Source organism: Mixophyes fleayi, chromosome 1 (assembly GCF_038048845.1).
Source record: "Mixophyes fleayi isolate aMixFle1 chromosome 1, aMixFle1.hap1, whole genome shotgun sequence".
NCBI classification, from domain to species: Eukaryota; Metazoa; Chordata; class Amphibia; order Anura; family Limnodynastidae; genus Mixophyes; species Mixophyes fleayi.
The window spans coordinates 406,772,156-406,793,104 of NC_134402.1; the positions used below are offsets into that span (position 1 = coordinate 406,772,156).

Sequence of the window (20,949 nt, forward strand, 5' to 3'; positions counted from 1 at the left end):
ACTTGTCAACAAATTGAACTAAATAGCCTGCCACCTGTCACTATCATTAGTTCATCATGTAGTGCTTTATAATATCATTAACTATAAATAGGCACAAATTAAAAAAAGAGAAAGATACAATACAAAAACTGTACATCAGTACTTATACATTCAACTCTTTCTTGAAATTCCAAAACACTGTCATCAGTGGTTTTGTTGAGGAACTATCAAGTCACTTTAATTCATTTGGTCAGTGTTAACATGTAATAATGACGGGAAAATTGAGCATTCCATTCAAATATATGCTACTATTTCCATATAGAAACGGAAATACCATATTTAAAGGATACCGTATAAAACAATTATGCTGTGTACTTGCTGGAATACTTCCAGATACTTAAAATAGGAAATATGACGAAAATTGTCTTTTGTAAACTTGTAAACCAAATGTTGCTACCATTTGACAAATAGGGTGTAAAAACAAGTGTAACCTTGAAAACAGTCAATTTATATTTGTTTCCATGGTTACAAATGTTGCTAAGGAAGGTCAGTTGTTCACAAACTAGAGCAACAGTGTGTTCTTGAGGTTTAAACTGGGCAATTTCAGGTTATATTTCAAGTATCAGAAGTAGTTCAATGAAGCTGTGGTACTCAGCATAATGATTTAAATTAGATTAAAAAAATATGTTATATATTATATATATATATATTTTTTAAAGTTGATTTAAATGGAAATTTGGCACAAATTAATGGCAACCAACCAGCAGTGGTTCTCAACCCTGTCATTAAGGTATATTAACATTGCATATTTCATCAATCTCCACTCAGATTTATTAGTGAATCAACAATTTAGATCTTGTACATTCATATGGACTCACTCCAGTGAAGAAATCTACAAAGTATGCATTATCGAGGGCAGAATGGAGAACCACTGATCTAAAACTAAAATACAATTAAAATAATTATTTATATGACTTCATTCGCAGTTGATCACTATTGACCATGATACTTTTTCATTGTAGATAATCTCTTCTAGCAGTTATGTCATAATAATTCTCCAAAATAAAGTACACGCTTTAGTAAAATGGCAATTTTGTTTCCAAGCGTAGCTCCAAGTACATTCAAAGAAAAGCACTTTTGGGTGAGTGTGACACATTACCGTAACAGTGACTGTAAGGGTCATCTATTTGACAAATAAACCCATTCTTTCTGATGTTCTTCAATTTTTTCAATCAAGCATTTTATTAAAACAGGATCTACTTTAGGATCAAACTTATTTCCGAACCAGTGTCCTGAATTAATGAGCCAACGTAGTTCTGCAGCCCCATAAATACAAACACTTCGGACATGAGTCCCAGTACAAGGGGGGTAGAGACTTCCTTCAAGATAGCCCCATTTCACAACTCGAGTTCTGCTATCAAGATCTGTGACATCTCCTTGCGTCCTTGGAATCCCACCAGGAACACCCGGCACACGAATCAGTGTTGCCCAAAAAAGTTCATCTGGGGAAAAGGTGTCTTTACACCACTCTAAAAATTCTGAAACCAACGGGCTATCGAAAATATAGCGAATGAATGGCCGGCTTAAAACAAAGTAGGCACTCCCGGAATACATCTCAATATTTGTAGGTGGTGGAGACTTCTTGTCAGATGTTTTGACAGGCATCTGCACATGATCAACATTTATAACATACCTGATCTTGTGATTGTAGGTATAACGTTGTTTTTTTATATCCGTAGGCAGTGAAGACTCCAGCATATTGCTTCCGTTAAGCTTCTTCAACTCAGAAATAAGTTCAAAATTTGACTTAAGTGGCATGTCCTGTCCACACAAATTAATGACATAATTCCACTGCACAGGGGAGGCCAGCAAATCAACCAGGCAATTTAGATCGGCTTGTAGTCTTGAAAAATGAGCATAAATCACTTTTTCGAGTTTAGAAGCAATAAACACATTGGGGAAGCAGTTGGCTAAATTCGTCATGGCGTTCTTGAAATCTGCAGATGATTTTTGGTCATAATGGATGCAATAGACATTAACTGGATTATATATGGTGTGCAGAAGGCGTTCCACATTTATAGCATCTTTATGTACAACCAAAGAATAGGCAACTGGGAAGTCACTCTCCTCCTGGGAGAGAGGTTTTTGAGGGTAGTTTCGTAGCTTTATATAGGCCTCACAATTCTCTGTCATTTTCACAACGTTTTCATCATCAAGGTCAAAAATGCGCCTCCTCCGAATTTCTAAACTTTTCCCAATTTCTGATGGTTCCATCTCAAATACAGCTGTACAGTTAATATCAATAGGTTGGTCATGTGGTTTGGCATATTTGGTAACAAAAGAAAAATATATATTTGGCTCCATATAATAGTTTCCAATTCTAGGAAATATTATCTCATCTTTCATAAGCTTTAAAATACAGAGCAAGGACACCGTGAATATGATGAGGATAACCTTCTGCCGCAGAAGATACACAGTACGGCAATAGTACATCTTCATTCTGAAGGGAGATAAATCACATGTAATGAAACCAGTAAAGGTTTTGAAAAGAAATATATAGGGTACAGCAACATGATTTAATGATTGTACTATTGTAATAAAAACCTTAATGAAATGAAAATACATTGTACGTTTAAGGGGAAATACATCCGTAAATGAAAGAGGCATAAAGGATACGTTTAAGTTTTGGGTGAAGGTCACTAAAATATAATAAAATACAAAGTTCTACTTAGTCTTGGTGAGGTAGTCCTCCAACTCAGTAGGGTCACCCAAAGGTCCCAATCCTCCAGTTCAGCACTTCTCTCTCCTATTTATCGGAAACTGTTCAAACAAGCTCAGCGTTGATGCCCTATTTGCAGGAATGGCTAGTTCACACTGAAGGGCCATTGACCAGAGTTTGAATCAGAGACTCAGTAGAAGGAGAGAGGATTGCAAGGCTGGACCATTGGAGCATTCATGGGACACTCTTGGGTCACATGATGTTTTGGTAAATTCTTCTTCCACGATATTTAAAGTGCACCACCTATACACAATAGAGACATCTATTTTGTGGGCTTGTCCAATTTTAATTAGAACAAAACCATCAATTCACTAGGAATCAGTGACACCAATAATTAAATGTGGCATCTAATTTTAATGTAGATGCCATCCGTCATGAGAGACGGATGGAACGACCTCCCTCGTTCCATCCGTCTCTCTCCTACTCTGTGCTCCTTCAAACGTGCACTCAAAACTCACCTCTTCCTCAAAGCCTACCAACCATCTACTTAACCCCCATCTCCTCCCTTTAGCTCGTCCTCCCTTCTCTCCTCTTGCCTCAACTGGCTCCTCTTGTGCCTGGTCTGTTTACCCTCCCTTAGGATGTAGGCTCGTATGAGCAGGGCCCCCTCCCCTCCTGTCTCCATACCTGCTCTTCCGCTTCGTCTTTACTGCATATGACTGGCCGGAGTTTATGAAGTATTGGTACTTTTTGTTCATTGCTCTGTATGGTTTCACCCTGTATAGTCTACTGTTAGTACTGTGTGCGGCGCTGCGGATACCTTGTGGCGCCTAACAAATAAATGATAATAATAATAATGTGCTTGTAATGTTTATTTTAATGTAAAAAAAACAACAAAACAACGGTTTTAAAATGAGCATGGAATTGTTCACTAAAAAGTCACATCAGAACACAAAAATAAATGAACAGCTCTTAACAGTATAATCATCAATAAACACAGGAATTAAAAAAAAAAAGAAAAAAGTACAGTATATATTTTTTTACATTAAACACATAAATCAAGATGCTTTTAATGCGTACAGTACATACAATGCAGTTATATAGTCAATCTTCCTAGCATACATATGTTCTGTGTTAGCTAGTGACATGCAAACATGTAGTTTTTAATACAAAGACTTTGCCATGTCAGTTATCACTATCCGTGCAAAAGTCGCATTTTCAATATGAAATGTAATTAAATACAAACACTTTCACATCTTTATTTTGCTCTTTAAAAGTCAAATGGCAATCTCCTATCCGGCAGAAGTCCAAATGGAAATATTAATTAAGTAATGCAAATAGACGGCGATACCTTCACATAATGTAGCCGCTAATAAATGAAGTGCCATTACCAAGAGGGGTGCAACCAGCCAAAAACATACTAGTAGGTTCATTGGCTACTGGCAAAAGTGTGTGTGTGTGTGTGTGTGTGTGTGTGTGTGTGTGTGTGTTAGGGAATTTAGACTGTAAGCCACAGCGGGGCAGGAACTGATGCGAATGACTAAATACTCTCTGTACAGCAATGTGGAATTGGTGGCGCTATATAAATAAATGATGATGTTGACAAACCACTTTTCTGGGGGTAAGAGGGTACAAGTCAACGATACACAAAAGCATATGCAGGGCAACATGCACACACATATACTGGATAGCATTGGGTTATTTTTATCTGCATTTTAGGGTTTGGTTAGGCTGCGTCTTCCCCACAACTCTACATCGGGTTTTGCATTTTATATTTTTCTCCCTGCTCACAAAATGGTTTTTCAGGTGCAAACTTTGCACACAGTAGCTGGATTTTCTCATAACTCTGAATCATTCCCAGGAACCCTAAAACAAAAACTCCAGGAGTTAGCCTTTAATCATCTAAGAACTTTTACATTCAAAAATATACGTCTTCTTCAGTCTGTAGATCTGTAACGGCTGCAAACCATTCACACAAACAAAGACCTGACTCAGAGAGAGACGTACGTAGTCTAAGAAGCATATGTTAGTGTTATTTCACAGTGTGCAATGCTCAGAAAGTGAATATAACTGAACATTCTGATCTTTTTTCCACATATGTCTCCTTACGCCTGAAAAGATGTGATGAGGGAGGGGAGGGTGTTCTAACATAGGCAATGTACAGTACGGGCATATTCAAGCAATTGTGTACAGATTCAGACTGGGATGTAGTCGCAGAAACGGCTGAAAAAGTGGTTTTATTTGCGGGTGGTCAGGGCAGGTGTAAGTAGCAGATGATGATGGTGACAGACACCTAAATTGGCAAACTGCTTGTAAGTAGAGGTTTGCAAGTAATATGCAGACACTTATTGAGCTGCTCGATCATAGATTACAATTTGCTAAGCATGTTGTAGCAAAGATTAGAAAACAATTTATTTTTTTGGATGCATGCCAGGAAGTTATTTCTGCTGGATTAGGTAGGTTATTCAAGTTTATATGATGCATCATAGCAATTTGTGTTCATAACAGATAAAGTAACTGTTTTCTGTACACGTTCAGAAGTTGAACATAGGTGTCTGAGGGGTGAGTCTGCTGTCAAGCGGACGCACCTGCTACTCATACATACCTGGACACATCATCAACTCTGAATACAGCGTACACAACTCACACACTTGTGTGTGACTTTTTCAATCGCAAGTTACGCTTATGCTTACGTTCCACTCTGTATCAGGCCCCAAGGGGTAAATGTATGAAGCTCCGGGTTCTTCAACACCCGCGAGTTCAGCGTCTTCAGCGCTTAAATTTAAAGCGGCGCTGCCTTGTAAAGGGAAACTTCCCTTTACAAGGCAGCGCCACTTTAAATCTAAGCGCTGAAGACGCCGAACTCGCGGGTGTTGAAGAATCCGGAGCTTCATACATTTACCCCCAAGTGTCACTTTCTATAGAACAATCAGCTTCCAATTTATCATCTAATGATTTCACCTGTTTAATTTCTCTAAAGCAAACAAGAAACATTGTATTTATCATGCTGATGAGACCAAAGTTTCATTTGAATCCAGTTCTTGAGCTACAAATTTCCCCGAATAATTTCCTCTAGATTAAAGATGCAGTGATACAGTCAATTACATTATTTAAAGCCATTCCTTGGAGATGTAACTGAAATCAATTACACTAAGGAGATATACTTCTTAGAGGATTCCTGAATGTCCAGCAGACTTCAGGTTGTACCCCAGCTGGTAGCCTTACGCTGGATGTGTGTATGGAGTTCATACTACAACTCCACATCACATTTAACATTCTACAGCAGCTCCTGACCTACACAAACAAAGATTTTATATATATTCAATATGCCAGATTGACCATGAAACTGCCATTGATGCATTTAACGTTGTGTACAAGGTGTGCACAGTATACCCTACAGTGTTGAAATCTAATTCTAAGGGAACATGGGTGTCTTTTCATCTGCCTGTGCTGTGTTGGAGTGCTTTCAGAATGCAGACTGATGCAAGGAAAAGCGTGCAAGCAAGTCCTTGTATTAAATGATAGCTGAGAGACCACAAATAGAACAGGCGAGTAAGCCTTTTATTTGTCGTTGGACTATCATCCATTTTTCAGAGGGATAAATGATCCCTATTTTAGTCTTCATTACTGCTCCTTTCCCTGCCTGATGTACACAGATGACAACTTGGGGACTCACAATGACTCTCTGAGTGTAGATCTGATGAATTAGAATCCAAATCAGGCAACGCTGAAAGTAAGGTTATTATATTACCCCAAGCTCAGTGCTTGTTAAAGATGAGAAAGCTTAGCAACTATGGAAACTGTTATGTACATTGAAACATGTAAATTTGTAAGTTACTAATACATTATTGGCGTATATAAATGCTTCTGACCAGGTTGAATCTAAAGAAATACATCTCAAAGAATCTTGAGTCTGGTTTCATATCTGTCAACATTTAGACACTGAGTACTACACATATGCAGGCCCTGATCTATGGAAAGGCCACCTAGGTTCAGGCCTAGGGCAGCAGGATTTCAGGAGCAGCAGACAGAACTGCTTAATAAACTATTGTATATATGTCTGTATTTCTCCTGGGTGAGTGGGAGTGATTGTGTTGCCAGGATGGAAAATACATAATGATGTCTAACTACTGCTGTAATACATGAATTTCTTTCACACATATATCTCCCGGTGGAGGATGGGGTCAAGGAGCTCTGCTTCAATTCGAGGAGAAGAGAGCGGCAAGGCAAAAGAGGAATAAGGTAGCAAAAATATTAAATCTGTGTATACTCATTTGATATGACTCCTGGATAAGCTCCAAATACTAGAACTGCTCTTATACAAGATGCATTGTATTGCGTAACATGTGAAGTGGGGCATTTACTTTGTCAATATTTACACATTAGAGATAACTTTCCAGTGACAAATCTTCAAAACTCTGGAAATCAGCTAAAGCTAGCAGCTGTTGGCCTATATGAGCAATTTGGCTGTAAACAAATAGTTGCAGAAACAAAATATAATATGTGATTACATTATAAGCTACTTACTCAGATCTTCAGACATCAAGGTAGGTGTTTGGAAAGCTATGAAACATACTTCTTGTCAAAGGCATAGCAGCCCCCTGAAATACAGAGACGTATTACGAAATCATCATTGTAAACTCATGATATTATTCTTCGCCATGCAAGTTACATATACATTGTATATACTAACCTCTGGAGTGCCTGCTTAGCAGGTAATCTTCATTACGCAACACGCAGATCATAAGCAGGGGCCCGATTCATTAAGGGTCTTAAATTAAAAAGTTTCTTATTTCAGTCTCCTGGACAAAACCATGTTACAATGCAAGGGGTGCAAATGAGTTTTCTATTTTGCTCATAAGTTAAATACTGACTGTTTTTTCATGTAGCACACAAATATCAACTTTAAATTTCAGTGTACAAATAAGCTATCAAATATTTGTGTGCTACATGAAAAAACAGTCAGTATTTAACTTATGAGCAAAATAGAAAACTCATTTGCACCCCTTGCATTGTAACATGGTTTTGTCCAGGAGACTGAAATAAGAAACTTCTTAATTTAAGATCCTTAACGAATCAGGCCCTAGATCATTGCAATGAAAATTACAGTACACTGGAAAAGCGCTAGTATTCAAACTACACATCTGACACTTCCACCAAACATCTGATTTATAGTTTATGTCCATCTACTAAGCAAGAAGCATTCACAAATACAGCTGCATTTAGAATGACTGTGGGGAACGGGTTACATCGGCCGTATTGTATTGTACTGTGTTTGTTTTTGTAAATGTTGGAAAATGCAAAAACAAAACCAGATTAAAAAAAAAATGTCTGTGAGGCCAACATAGGGGAAAAGACTGCACGGGCTGATCCAGCATAGCAGATTATTTTCCCACATCCCAAAAAGGCAAACTCAGACATAGAATGATGTGACTATGACACATTTGAGTATATTCCTGACAAACACAGTAAGTACATCCAACAGACACCCTCAATGCGTGACATCAACACCATTAATTTATATCACCACAAAGTCCGCAAGGCTGCACAGAGAATATTTGTCATTCACATCAGTCCCTGCCCCAATGGATCTTACAGTCTAACACACAAACACACACGGGATAATTTTGTCACCAGCTAATTAACCGACTAGTATGCTTTTGTGGGAGTGTTGGAGGTAACTGGAGCAACCGACAAAAACCCACGCAAACATGGAGAGAACAAACACTCCACACAGATAAGGCGTCACATGGGTGCAAGGTGCAATCAGTCCATATCTGGAATATATGCCATTCTTTTATGGCTATATATACATAGGCGTTCCCTTTATAATAGCTGCATTCTTACTTCTGACAAAGAAAACGGTTTCCACTGGTCTACCTAATACTAAAAAAAAAAAAATAGTACTGGACTGAACTCACTGTATTAAATAAAAAAAAACACATTAAAATTGACGTTAGTGCAACGTTTGCTGGGTTCAGGGGTACCCCTAATTCTTATGCTGCTCTTAAATGTTCTGCAAAATATTCTAATCACTCAACTATTTCAAACAGGCTTAGACGGTAGGGTATTATGATAGGTGTATCAACTCTCATGCGGCCTAGCTTACAGATTTTTTTATTATTATTTTAACGCATTTAAATTCCTACATTTTTAGTTTAGACTGGAGTTATCCTTTAAAGGGGTTTCAACCTCCAGATGACTTTAACTTATTGTCTATTACCTACAGCTAGGGTTCCTCCATAGAAGCAGTTTCTCATGTTGCGTTCCAAACTGAATGCAACTCGAGAAATCCCTATGTGAATATAGCGCTGCCTTCACTGTCCACACGGACAGCAGTAATATGCTCCCTGCATCATTTCCTATTGGAAACATCTGAGCCAATGGATGAGCCCTTTGTAAAAACACTGCTCTATCTTTCTGGCAAATATGCAAATATGTGTTATTTAGCCATTTATTTACATTATCATGCAGAATTGTATATTGTTTTATTCTGCATGAGAACGGACAGTATTTCTCAACCTGTGGTCCATTTACCTCTGCCAGAGAGCAGCGGGATTTCAGGTGTTAAATTAATGTAGAATTATAGTGATACAAAAATGGTGTATTATATCCCAGGACAACAAAACAACTCTGCCTAATAAAAGACAAGACCAAAAGGAAAAGAAAGCAATGTGTTTAATATATGCTGCACAACCCAGTAGATTAAAGTTATCTCAAGATGGAAAATGCTCTAAATACAAATATGCAGAGAAACCGTACACTCAAGGGGCTAAATGCATCCCATTATTTTACTACCATAATGTCAAAATAAATGTTATCTGGTATATTTCCTCCACTCCCAAGTTTATAGCATACATCAACCAATGTGGTGGCTGGGAAGGATGTGGGGACAAGGGTATGGGAAGGAACCAAGAGTTAAGGTTTATAAAAAAACAAATAAGTAACCAATGTGCAGCCTTCTTATCCAACAGTAAGAATGTGTCTTCCACAATTCCTGACAAATCACTAAATATTTTAAAGCAAAGGTAATTGGTAGCGCTATATAAATTGATGATGATGATCATGTGAGCTTTGTGCTCAATCCAAAGTCCTCTATACAAAAGATGGGGCAGGGCTTCAGAGGGGTCGAGAAAGACAGATTTCAGTGACACCATTGGACTATCCTGGTCACTAGAGCCACCACTGTGCTGTAAAACTATCTGTGCTGCTGATGAAAACATTTACAGAAGTACAGCAATCCCACCCCACATATATCAGAACAGAACGGCAAGGTTCTAAATTAGAGAAAAAATCCACAAATTTATTGTTTTTGCTTTAAAAGGATTTCATGGTCCAGACAGGAAAATACCTGAATACATGTAAATCTAGGTACAAACTCCATTTTAATTACATTTATCTGCCCCAGTGGAGAAAGTCCCATTCAGCTATTCTATCCTTGAACTCCTGCATAGCTAGAATTAGGTTGGGGATAACAACTTCAGAAGTTTGCAAGTTGATTGTAATCCCAAAACATTTAAATAGACCCACTGGAGGGGTAGACAGGAGTATGCACTTGTTCCCAGCCCTCTATCTAGAGCAACTGGAGTTTAGACCATTGTGCACATAGGCCAAAAACATGGTCAAAAAATCTAGAATCTGTAGCTTTCCCAGCGCTTTCTCAAACTTAATATTTCTAAAATTGAACTAATCATCTCACCCCCTTCCAGGGCTCTCCCACCTCCCCCTGTCTCTATTTCTGTTAATAATACTACCCTCCTTTCAGTCCCTCAAGTCCGATGCCTTGGGGTCATCTTTGATTCCTCCTTCTCCTTCAAACCTTACATTTTGTCCCTCTCAAAATCCTGCTACTTCCACTTCTGGAATATAGCCAAGATACAGCCCTTTCTCACAACGGAAGCCACCATTGTTTACTCTTTTGTAGTCTCTCGCCTTGACTACTGTAACCTCCTTCTTTCTGGCCTAACTGATTTTCACCATGACCCTCTTAGGTCTTTCCTCAATGCTGCTGCCCGCCTCACTTTTCTCTCCCGCTGCTCTATCTCTGCTGTCCCCCTCCAACATTCCCTACATTGGCTCCCTGTGGCCCACAGAATTAAATTCAAACTTCTCACCCTCACCTTCAAAGCTCTCAATCAATCCCCCCTCGCATCTCCAATCTCATCTCTACCTACTCTTCTCACCATCCCTGCCGCTCTGCCAGTGACCGCCGCCTCACTACTTCACTGATTACCGCTTCAAGGGTGCCCTTAAGACTCATTTCTTTACTCAAGTCTATCAGTCCTCCTCCTAACTCCCTTGTCCCGGCTTTCTCCCCAGTCAGTACCACCCTGTTTGTATCTGCCCCTTTCCTTTAGGATGTAAGCTCTCACAAGCAGGGCCCTCGTTCCTTGTTTTCTCCTTCTAATATTCCATCACCCTCTGTACCTCTTGGCCTGCTTCCCCTACCCTGTTTTCTTAAGCTTTGGCCTACTCGCTGAGTACTACCATCACTCTCTCTCACTGTCCCAGAAATATTTTGATCTGCATTACAATGTCACCTGTATTTTTGTTTTGTTTTTACATTTATTCGTTTAGTATGTCTGCTCTTTGTATTTTGTTGTATGAAGGATCACTGTTTTCTGTATATGTCATGTACGGCACTGTGGAACCTTTGTGACAATTTATAAATAAAAGATGACAATAGTAATAATAGGTTCCTTCTCAGTGAGTCATTTGCATCTTGCATGTACACGTTACCAAAATGCATGGATACCAGACAATTCTTAAATCAACAATTTCAGGATCTGAACAAAAGTCCTCAGTCACTGATGCCATCACAATGGCAAAAATGACTGTAAGTATAGGGCTGCCCTGCCTAGGGCCAACAAGAACATAATGTGGGTAAGGTAGTAGCTGAAGATCCCAATTTTCCACTCATCTAGAATAAGCTGCTGATAAAATATGTGCCACTATTACAGATTATGGGCTATGATTTTTGCATTTCCTTTTTGGTTTTTTTTGCACACTGGAAAAGACTAAAAATAGTCAAAATGATCCCCCAGTTATAGGCATGAAATCATAGAAAATACTGCCCAAAACTGGTATATCCCCTTACAAAAAAAAACTTTTTTCAATAGGGAAGCTCTCACCTTGAAAATATTAATACAAATAAAATACCTATACTAAACTTGTAGAAAGAATAATAGAAAGATGATGACATTTACAAATTATTTCCACAAAGAGATGACATGCAAACTAAGTTTGCCAAAGTATAATGTGAACTTGAAAATCTGTAAAAACAATGATCTTAAAATAACCATAACCATTGTAGTCAGAAGAACATTGATTTTATATAAATGCTTATTTACTTTACTAAGTGCTTTTCATGCACATTTGAGTGAAAACAATTTAAATCCATATGCAAACATCCAGTTACTTTGTCTACAAACATGTATAACAACAAAGTGTCTGTAGAAACATAAATATAATTACAACTAAACTGGCACAATGCTACACAAGTCTGCCAGCTCAAAGAAAAGACCAACCAGCACTCGACATGCCTTTATTATAAAGACAGAGGCTTAGACACTTTTACAAAAAGTATAGGGTTTTGTGGTTAGGTTCACAAAGATGACCTAATACACTTCCTCTTTCTCTTCCTCTTCCTCTTGGCAGGAAAGCGGCAGTGACGGCATAGCCGTTGAATTAGCCAATGAATTCCATTCTTTTGACTTTCTGGCAGGGGAGAAAAATCTGTCATTCTAAAGCTCTGCAGGGTTTTATTAATAAGTTAAAATACTACATGATACATACGGGTTGTTTTTATTTCTAAAGACTATTAACCATTTATATGTACCTGCAATTATTACAGCATCTACAGCTAATAAGGGACTAACTAAATTTAAGCTAAGAGCTTGGCGCAACAGTACAAACAGAAGGAGGGCTTGTACAAAATAAATGGTTCTAAAGTGTACAAAGTTGTGATAGAAAGTGTTTTAAGTCTAAAATAGTTTGGGCCTGATAAATTAGTTCGCATAATTACTCTGCACATGCCCAGAACCGGACGATACACCATAGAACGCAGCAACGTTCCATTCATCTTCGAGCGCAAAGCCTACGATTTCAGGAGCAAAACTGGGCGTATGCATGTAGTCAAGGTACAGTATGGACATGCGAGCTCAAACACATACAGCAGCGTGGGATTCAAGCTTTGGGCATCTCAAAGGTACGTGATTTTCCATCGCATCACTTGCACCAGCTACAGGTCTAGTCTACATGCCGATTACTAGTGATGATGGCTGAGTATGCACGCTAGAAAATGTGTTTGCAAACAAGAGCAACTCTAAAAATGTATTTTATATACAACAGACATTAATTACATCCTAGTAAATGTATTTCATGGGAGGGGGAAAAAAACAAAAAAGTTTTTTTGTTTTTTTTTAATCTTTTGCCATTAATGACTATATTATTATTATTATAGGTGACATTAATTGAATAGATTTAGTATTTTTCTGTGGTTTTTTTTGAGACTTTATATTCCAGATATGTATTGGACGTGTCCTGCAGTGTCCTGTCCTGTCGTTTAGAGCAGAGAGGACATAGACCTGTACTCATCACCAGACGTATCTTGAGTTGTTGAATACAGATGCGCGTATAACTGATGCACGTGTGTTTTGTTGTTTGTTTTTCTTTAAAAAAAGCACATTACGTTTATTTTGCGTTTGGTAATTAATCAGGCCCTTTAAGTCTAGAAAAAAAAAAAAATCACTAGCAAAGGAATAAATAAATGCATACTTTGGAAACCATGATATATAAGATAAGGACTTTAACACACACACATGTATATTTAACCCATGTATGTCTACTACTCTTTTCTATTTAATAAAGAGCACAAGGACTATATGTTGCACACACTTGATATTTTTTAACTATGTTCCATGTTTTCACAGACACACCATGGTCACACAATCTTGCTGCGTGACATTCAGTGTCTAGTGAATGGAACTGAAGTTACACATTAACACAGTACAATAACCCATAGGTTATGAAATGCTGCACATTTAAAGATAAAATGCATACATGACAGCACTGACTTACTGATGTGAGATTCTGTCAAATCAATCTAATCAATGAAAATATATCATGCGTGTTAGATCATGTATTTGTCTTGATCAAGGAAACAATAATGTTTATAGGTTACGAAAGAAGGACTGGATTTTCAGGTAGTTCCCTGGATATGCTGACAGTGAGGTATATCTTCTTATGGGTAATGAAGTGCAATTTTCAGTTTCATAAATTGATGTGTAGTTTTTCAGGCGATTAAAAGTAAAAGCTTTTATAAAAGCTACTAAAAAGTCTTGTATGGGCGCATCAAATTCACGACATAACCTAAATAGCAGGGATTTATAGTAAAAACTTTTTACAAATGACAGTAACATGCTGGGGCATTCAGGATGTGCAACGGTAGAAGTGAGGGTGTAAACGGTGGTATATATATATATATATATATATGTATATATATATTATTTACCACAGTGCTGGGGAAAACTTGTGATGCCATATAAAAGAATATATATATGTGTGTGTGTGTGTGTGTGTGTGTGTGTGTGTGTGTGTGTGTGTGTGTGTGTGTGTGTGTGTGTGTGTGTGTGTGTGTGTGTGTGTGTGTGTGTGTGTGTAACTATGAGTCATCCATGCGCACCACATTAAACTAAAAGTTATTTTTCTTCTTTTTGTCACTAAATCTAGTTTAGTGGTAGCACCCAATGTGGAACATTTGAAGACTATTTCAGGAATTCAAATACTGGGTGAAACCACTTCTATATCAGAAAACTCTTAAATTGCAACATACAAGCTCTCTCTCTATACGAGGAGAGATGCTGTCATACATGGAGAGCAGGAGTTAGCAGGACACACCTACTAACATTCCCAGTACAGACAATAGTGTATGATATTGTATGTAGCAACCAACTTTTACACATGAATAAATGAACCATTGCTTTAAAATGTAATCATTCCAACGTTATGGGCTCTGACTGAGCAGGAGGTAAGATCAGTAACTTTGTCTGTCAGAGAAGACTGGAGCAAAAATTGAAATTCCAGGCCTGGAATACACTTTAGACTACGTTAGATTGCATTGTTTAAGATCTTTGATGTAACAAACATGTGACGATAGCTTTAAGATTTCATCAAGTATGATTGCATTGCAAACGCACAGATCTGATCTTCCAGGCAATGTTTTTAATCTCATTACCTGACTTCAATTAATTAGTGTGTGGGCAAAAGACCAATCTAATATGATTTAATATGAACGCTCATAGAGCCGTCCAATTTTCTTTCAGCTGTAGGCTTGGATCATTGAAAGCAGTTTAAAAACAGTAGTTTTAGAGACAATCAATAGTCATGCCTATGACTGGAGTCTTAATAGGAAGGAAATATGTCTGTTCTGCCAGGTTAATATTGTGCTGAGTATGGAGGTCACAAATGATCAATTTCACTGAAATTTCTCTGAATGTGCTTGTTAGGTTTATACACATTTTAGTGGCCGATGCATTGGAAAAACTTTTGGCAGAGGAGCACACTTATGTATAAGTGTGTTGCTAGCTTAAAGACCAATCACTGAAAACATATAGGACCTCATTTAGAGTCGGACGCAAAGTCCGTTTAAGAAGTGTAGGAGTGGGAGTGTGCCACAGCCTGGTAGGGCATTAGGAGTGGCAAGCAACCCCAGTTGCCTCCCACTCTTAATACCCTATCGAGCTGCGAGCAGTTCCTGCAGCTAGTTAACGCTTGTGCCACCTAATTCCTGCCGCACAGCTTTAGCCCTGTTTTGACGTGTGTTGCGTCTGCGCCTCACTGTGACTAGGATGTATTTACATGGTCACGCCTCCACAAATCCGTTTTCCTCTCATTCTCTCGTAGCGAGTCGCAAGTGTTAATTGCGTCCAAGATGCAGGCGGCTTTGGTGCTTTCTGCACATGCGTGGTAGCGGTTTTTTGTTGGATGTGCCTAAAACGGACTTTGCGTCTGACTCTAAATGAGGTCCATAATAAGGGCATGAAAAGACTTGACTAAGTTACAACAGATTGGATTTACTATAATGTAACAAATGTCATTATAATCGGTTGTAAAAACGAGATTGTTTTGTAATACATGATGTCACTAAGTGATGCAGAAAACTTCATCAGTATTTTGCAAGGTTGCTGGAATAAGATAGACTTATATGCTAAAAAAAACAAAACCTTATACTTATTGGGACAATCCTTGTTTTGTAAGATATAGACCAACCATGAAAAATAAAATGTAAGAAAAGTGGTGGAGAGGAGCGTATGTTTATAGCATTAGAATATCCAAACTAATAGCCGATTCAGAATTATCATTGAATCAATTAAAAAAAATCAACATTTCATCAGGGGCATAGACAGATTAACCAGCATAGACTTATTCAGTAGTCTGGTCAAGAAAGTAGCATTTTGGCAGGAATTCAATGTATTCCTACGTCCTCCTAGTGTTTTATTGCTAGGCGATCGGCAGCTATAAAAATAACGCTGGGCTGCCTTATTGACAGCTCTCTACACATGTTTTATGGTGCCCCAGCTTTCTGACAACCTCCATAGATTCTATTAGACTATATATTTTTCAACGTATGGCATTGGCTTTAATAGGATCTGCCATCAAGGTTGTAGTTAAAACAGTGGTGGGTAACAAACAGCACTCCGAGCTGTCACCTGCAGTCCCCAGCTACTTCCTGCTTTATTGTCAGATTTGTTTGTTATAGCTAGTAACGCCTGTTTAAAATACCTGCTGATATGTTATTACAGACAGGTGTCTCTTTCTTTGATTCAATGTATTATTTTAACTTATTACTGAGATTGATGCAATGTACAGTCCTTAGAGGGTCGTATTATGCAGCCCCCATGAAGTCTTTCAGGTTGCCCATCACCACTAGTGGATCCAAAAGGGGGCGATCGGGCCAATATCCCCCTAGCAGCAATCTTCATCCCATTAAATTGTGGTGGAGAGATCCGATCATCTGGGAATTGGGGCAGGGTCAATCGAGACCAAACAATCAGATTGAAGAATGGAGGGGCTTGGCTATGCAAATTATCCTCCCCTCCAAAAAAAGTCTAGGGCTGCCCCTGCCCATCACCAAGATAAAACATATATGAGACCCACTTCCAATCATAAACAAGGGACAAATATATCACTGCATGAGTACATAGGACTACTGTTTTAATAACACTGTTTGAGGCTTTGTGTGCCATATCTATAGCAGTCACAGTAGTCATATTCACAGATTTGATCATTGCTGGAAATGTAAAATATGGCCCTACATAACGCGATCATTACTGAATTCATTAAACATGTATGTTTCCCAAAATATATTTTATTACATGCTGATATTTTTGGGGAGAGTGTCAGGGACAAATCTATACTCTTTGGGGATTTCTTCATCATCATCATTTATTTATATAGCGCCACTGATTCCACAGCGGTGTACAGAGAACTCACTCACATCAGTCCCTGAACCATTGGAGCTTACAGTCTAAATTCCCTAACATACACAGACAGACAGACACAGACTAGGGTCAATTTTTGATAGCAGCCAATTAACCTACCAGTATGTTTTTGGAGTGTGGGAGGAAACCGGAGCACCCGGAGGAAACCCACGCAAACACGGGGAGAACATACAAACTCCACTCAGATAAGGCCATGGCCGGGAATTGAACTGATGACCCCAGTGCTGTGAGGCAGAAGTGCTAACCACTTAGCCACCGTTCTTGCACATTCATTAATAAAAACCCACTTAAAAACAAAAAAAATAGTGTTATACCATGCTGGTGCCCTCTGTGTGTAGCACCTAGCACTAAGAAATTCACATCTTTTAGATATAAAAGGCTCATCTGCAAATCTGTTTAAAACATTTAATACTGTGCACTGAGAAATATGCTTTGACATCCAAAGCAACATTAACCTAGCTTTAGTAATAGTAGGACATATCCAGAATTCATATTCACATTACGGAAAATATAAAAATGGGTCAGAGAAAAGAAAAAAAGACATGATTCTACTGAACTATGTCAATATTGATTTGAATGCATGTAGGCTCTTTTTCAGTACACAGTATAAAAGTTCTAAAGAGTTGAGACAGTTATTTGTAAACAGGATGGTGGGTAAGATGTGGCTTTCTAAATGTCATACATGCCAGCTGTCAGTCCCAGAAGGTACCAGCATGTTATAGCACAAAGTTATATAGCACAAAGTTATATGCTTTAATTGGGTGTAAGTTTATGGCTGTGGAAGAGATTCCAAAACAGTACAAACTAGCCGCTGGCTCTTTTCCCAGAAATATAATAAGAGCACAGTGGGAGGAGAAGCACACAATTTAATTAATTCAATTATGATCTGATAGAAGAAACAGTTCAAACTTGTCCCTGGCTCTCTAACTAGAAATATCAGCATGTATGATGAGTATAGTAGGAGGGGAAGGGGGGGGGGATACAATTTTATGAATTCAATGATGATCTAATAGGAAAATGTGAGGAATGAGTTAATCACAAACTTTTTTTGTAGCAAGGTCTTGTGATGCCATGTGATGGAACTAACCATCCACAACCAGCCGTACAACTGGATCCTGCTACATATAAACATGTTGCAAAGTCAAATCATACAAGTGCCTAGATGAGCTAGTAGTTCACATGGGCTAATGTTCAAGAAGGATTCTATATAAAGAATGTCTCCGGTTATAGCTTCCAAGACAGTGTTACATTATTAATAACAGGCCCATCCTTGCATTTTACAGATAATTTATATTACAAATACACAACACAGCAAAACCTTACTTCAACCTTGGCGGCTCCTTATTTCACTCTTGCGTTGAATGATGAAGCAGAGGATTGTTGTAGCCGGTGCCGCCCGTTTCCTGGCAGGGACAAGGTAACGGTGCACTGTCCCGTCCTGAGAGACTGCAGGCAAAGTAGCAATAAAATAGTTACGAAAGTGCCGCAGAGTCAGGAGTCTTTGGTATTAGGGGCTGCTGGGAGACCTTGACCGCTGCCGATAGTGATGTCTCTGTCAGAGGGGCAATGCTTCCAATCTGTCTGCCAGCATCTCCTGTTGCGATTTGTTTAGCTGCTTGCCTGGCTGACTGCTCTGAGCTCTGTGACAGGGGAGGAAAAGTCGAGCTAAGAGAGGTGTTTGGTGACGCGAAGAGAAGTGGGAAGGCTCTTGCTTCTGCATACAGAAGGAAGTGAACTGTCTAATGTTTATCAGAAATTCACGATGTAAAGACAAAGACACATTTAATATCCGTTGAAACTCATGTCATTGGGTTGTTGATATACAGAATTTTCAATGGATTGTGTAGGTAAAGATGAAAAAGTAGCTGTCACTTATGTAGGAAACTTCAGGTTTACATTTAACAAATAATTTGAAACTAATGTGATGTTTGGCCTTTTTAATCTGTCTCCATCAGTTATTGGTGTAGAACTCTATCTTTCCAACTATCCCAAAAGTCTAGAAGCCAGCAATAGAAGTATAAAATAAATCCAAATGATCCATCATAACATGAAGCAAGCCAATCTGTAATACATAATGCGAGAATGTCACCTTTATTAAGGGATATAACAAATCATTACCTAACAAACCAGTTTTAAATACTAGCAATGACAACCAACATGACATCACTTGTAAGACCCACACACCCACAGTCACTCTCCCCCCCTGTAGATATGGAAGAACACAGAGGCTGAACCTCACCTTGAAACCACACTTTCTATTGACCTCTCACATATGCTCACTTCACTTTTCAGCACAGCGTACCAACTGTCCCGATTTCAGTGTGATAGTCCCGATGTTAGGGAGCTGTCCAACTCTCACGTCCAGGGAAATGTTTGTCCCACGGGTGGGAGCGTTGGGGGAAGGGAGATTTCTAATAAGCAGACTAGTGCTTTATAACACTAGGCTTCCCCATCGTGGCGTAGTCAGACCTCTATTGCAATGTGGCCATGCCCCCTGAGCCGCTTCTGGAGACTGACATGTTGGGAGGTATACCATAGTTTAGTAATAACCAGAGCCATAACTTAGAATTCTAGCACCCTGGGCGAGAAAGACAAATGCCGCTGCCCTAGCCCTTAATTTTAACCAAATTAACCTAAAATATTCCTAAATTGCGCACCCCTTCAGCGTTGCGCCCTGGGCGGTCACCCCTGTCGCACAGCCCTAGTTACGGCCCTGGTAATAACCTTTATACTTTATCATTCCTGCTCTCAGTTACCGTTTACTCCCTCTGTAACTCATGCTGAGCATTGTCTTTATTTACTACTGCCCTGTACAGCCAGATTCAGCTACTCTAATCCCTCTAAAAGGGATATAGGCCGACCAGCTGTTGTCCAACTCCCATGAACTAAAAAAATTGATTCTAAGACAGCTATTTGGCAAAAATGCTTAAAGCTGTTTATCCATAATTAATCCATAGCAGGAAAAAAACAAGTGTGCAAGGCCAATATACATTTACCACATTCAACCACCAGGGTGTGTTCTTGCTACGATGTAAACATCGCAACATTGCCTCTCAAAGGTCCTTGGTGTATACAACCCTTTAACTCGCACCTAGCAAGCCACCCGTGGTGGAAAAAATATTAAAGCTGGAGCCAAGCATGCGGCTATCCACCCAAGTTGATTTTGCACACCCCCTGCTGGCTTCCTCCATTGCTATGCTATGTATATTGCTATCTCCCTCCATACAAGGTCCTCATGATTTGCCCATGAGGCCTCCACTCACTGTGGCCATGTAGCCCAAACCCCTTCTAGAGCCTCTTGCACTACATTGTTAAATAGGTCTGGAGCAATGTAGGACAGATGTACCCCATCACTTTGTTTTTGGCCTGTGCATTTAATGCCTATAATATTTGACCATCTTAGCCTCATGGTTCTCCAATGCTGCCTCATCCAAACGATTACCTCCTGGATGTACTTAATCCAGGTTCTTCACCATACTCAGCTACCAGAAGCTGATGTCACTGTGTCCATGTCACTCACCGGACTGTGAGTGCCGCTTCTCGTGTGTTTAGGAACCGTGGCCGCCCACCATCCTGAGGGTCTGCGCATGTGCAGCCCTTTCAAACCTTCAGTACCTGTTGCTTTTAGTTAATTGGCTGATCAGGCAACACTCCCTATTTAAAGCACCTGTGGTCAATACCTCGTTGCCTCATTCCTCATGAGCCTCTGAAGGTGTTCCTGTGTTTCCTCGTGTATTCAGCTCCTGCTGA

The 20,949-nt window shown here is 39.1% G+C and overlaps 1 protein-coding gene across 1 annotated transcript; it reads right to left on the reverse strand.

Moving 5' to 3' along the window:
* Positions 1 to 190: 190 nt before the first annotated feature.
* On the reverse strand, positions 191 to 18,899 carry GCNT4 (glucosaminyl (N-acetyl) transferase 4). The gene is made up of 3 exons (XM_075181888.1): positions 18,523 to 18,899; positions 7,226 to 7,299; positions 191 to 2,479 (listed from the first exon to the last, which is right to left on the reverse strand). Exon 3 carries the CDS (start codon positions 2,476 to 2,478, stop codon positions 1,159 to 1,161), a length of 1,320 nt encoding a protein of 439 aa, XP_075037989.1. The 5' UTR covers position 2,479; positions 7,226 to 7,299; positions 18,523 to 18,899; the 3' UTR covers positions 191 to 1,158.
* Between the last annotated feature and the right edge of the window lie 2,050 nt (positions 18,900 to 20,949).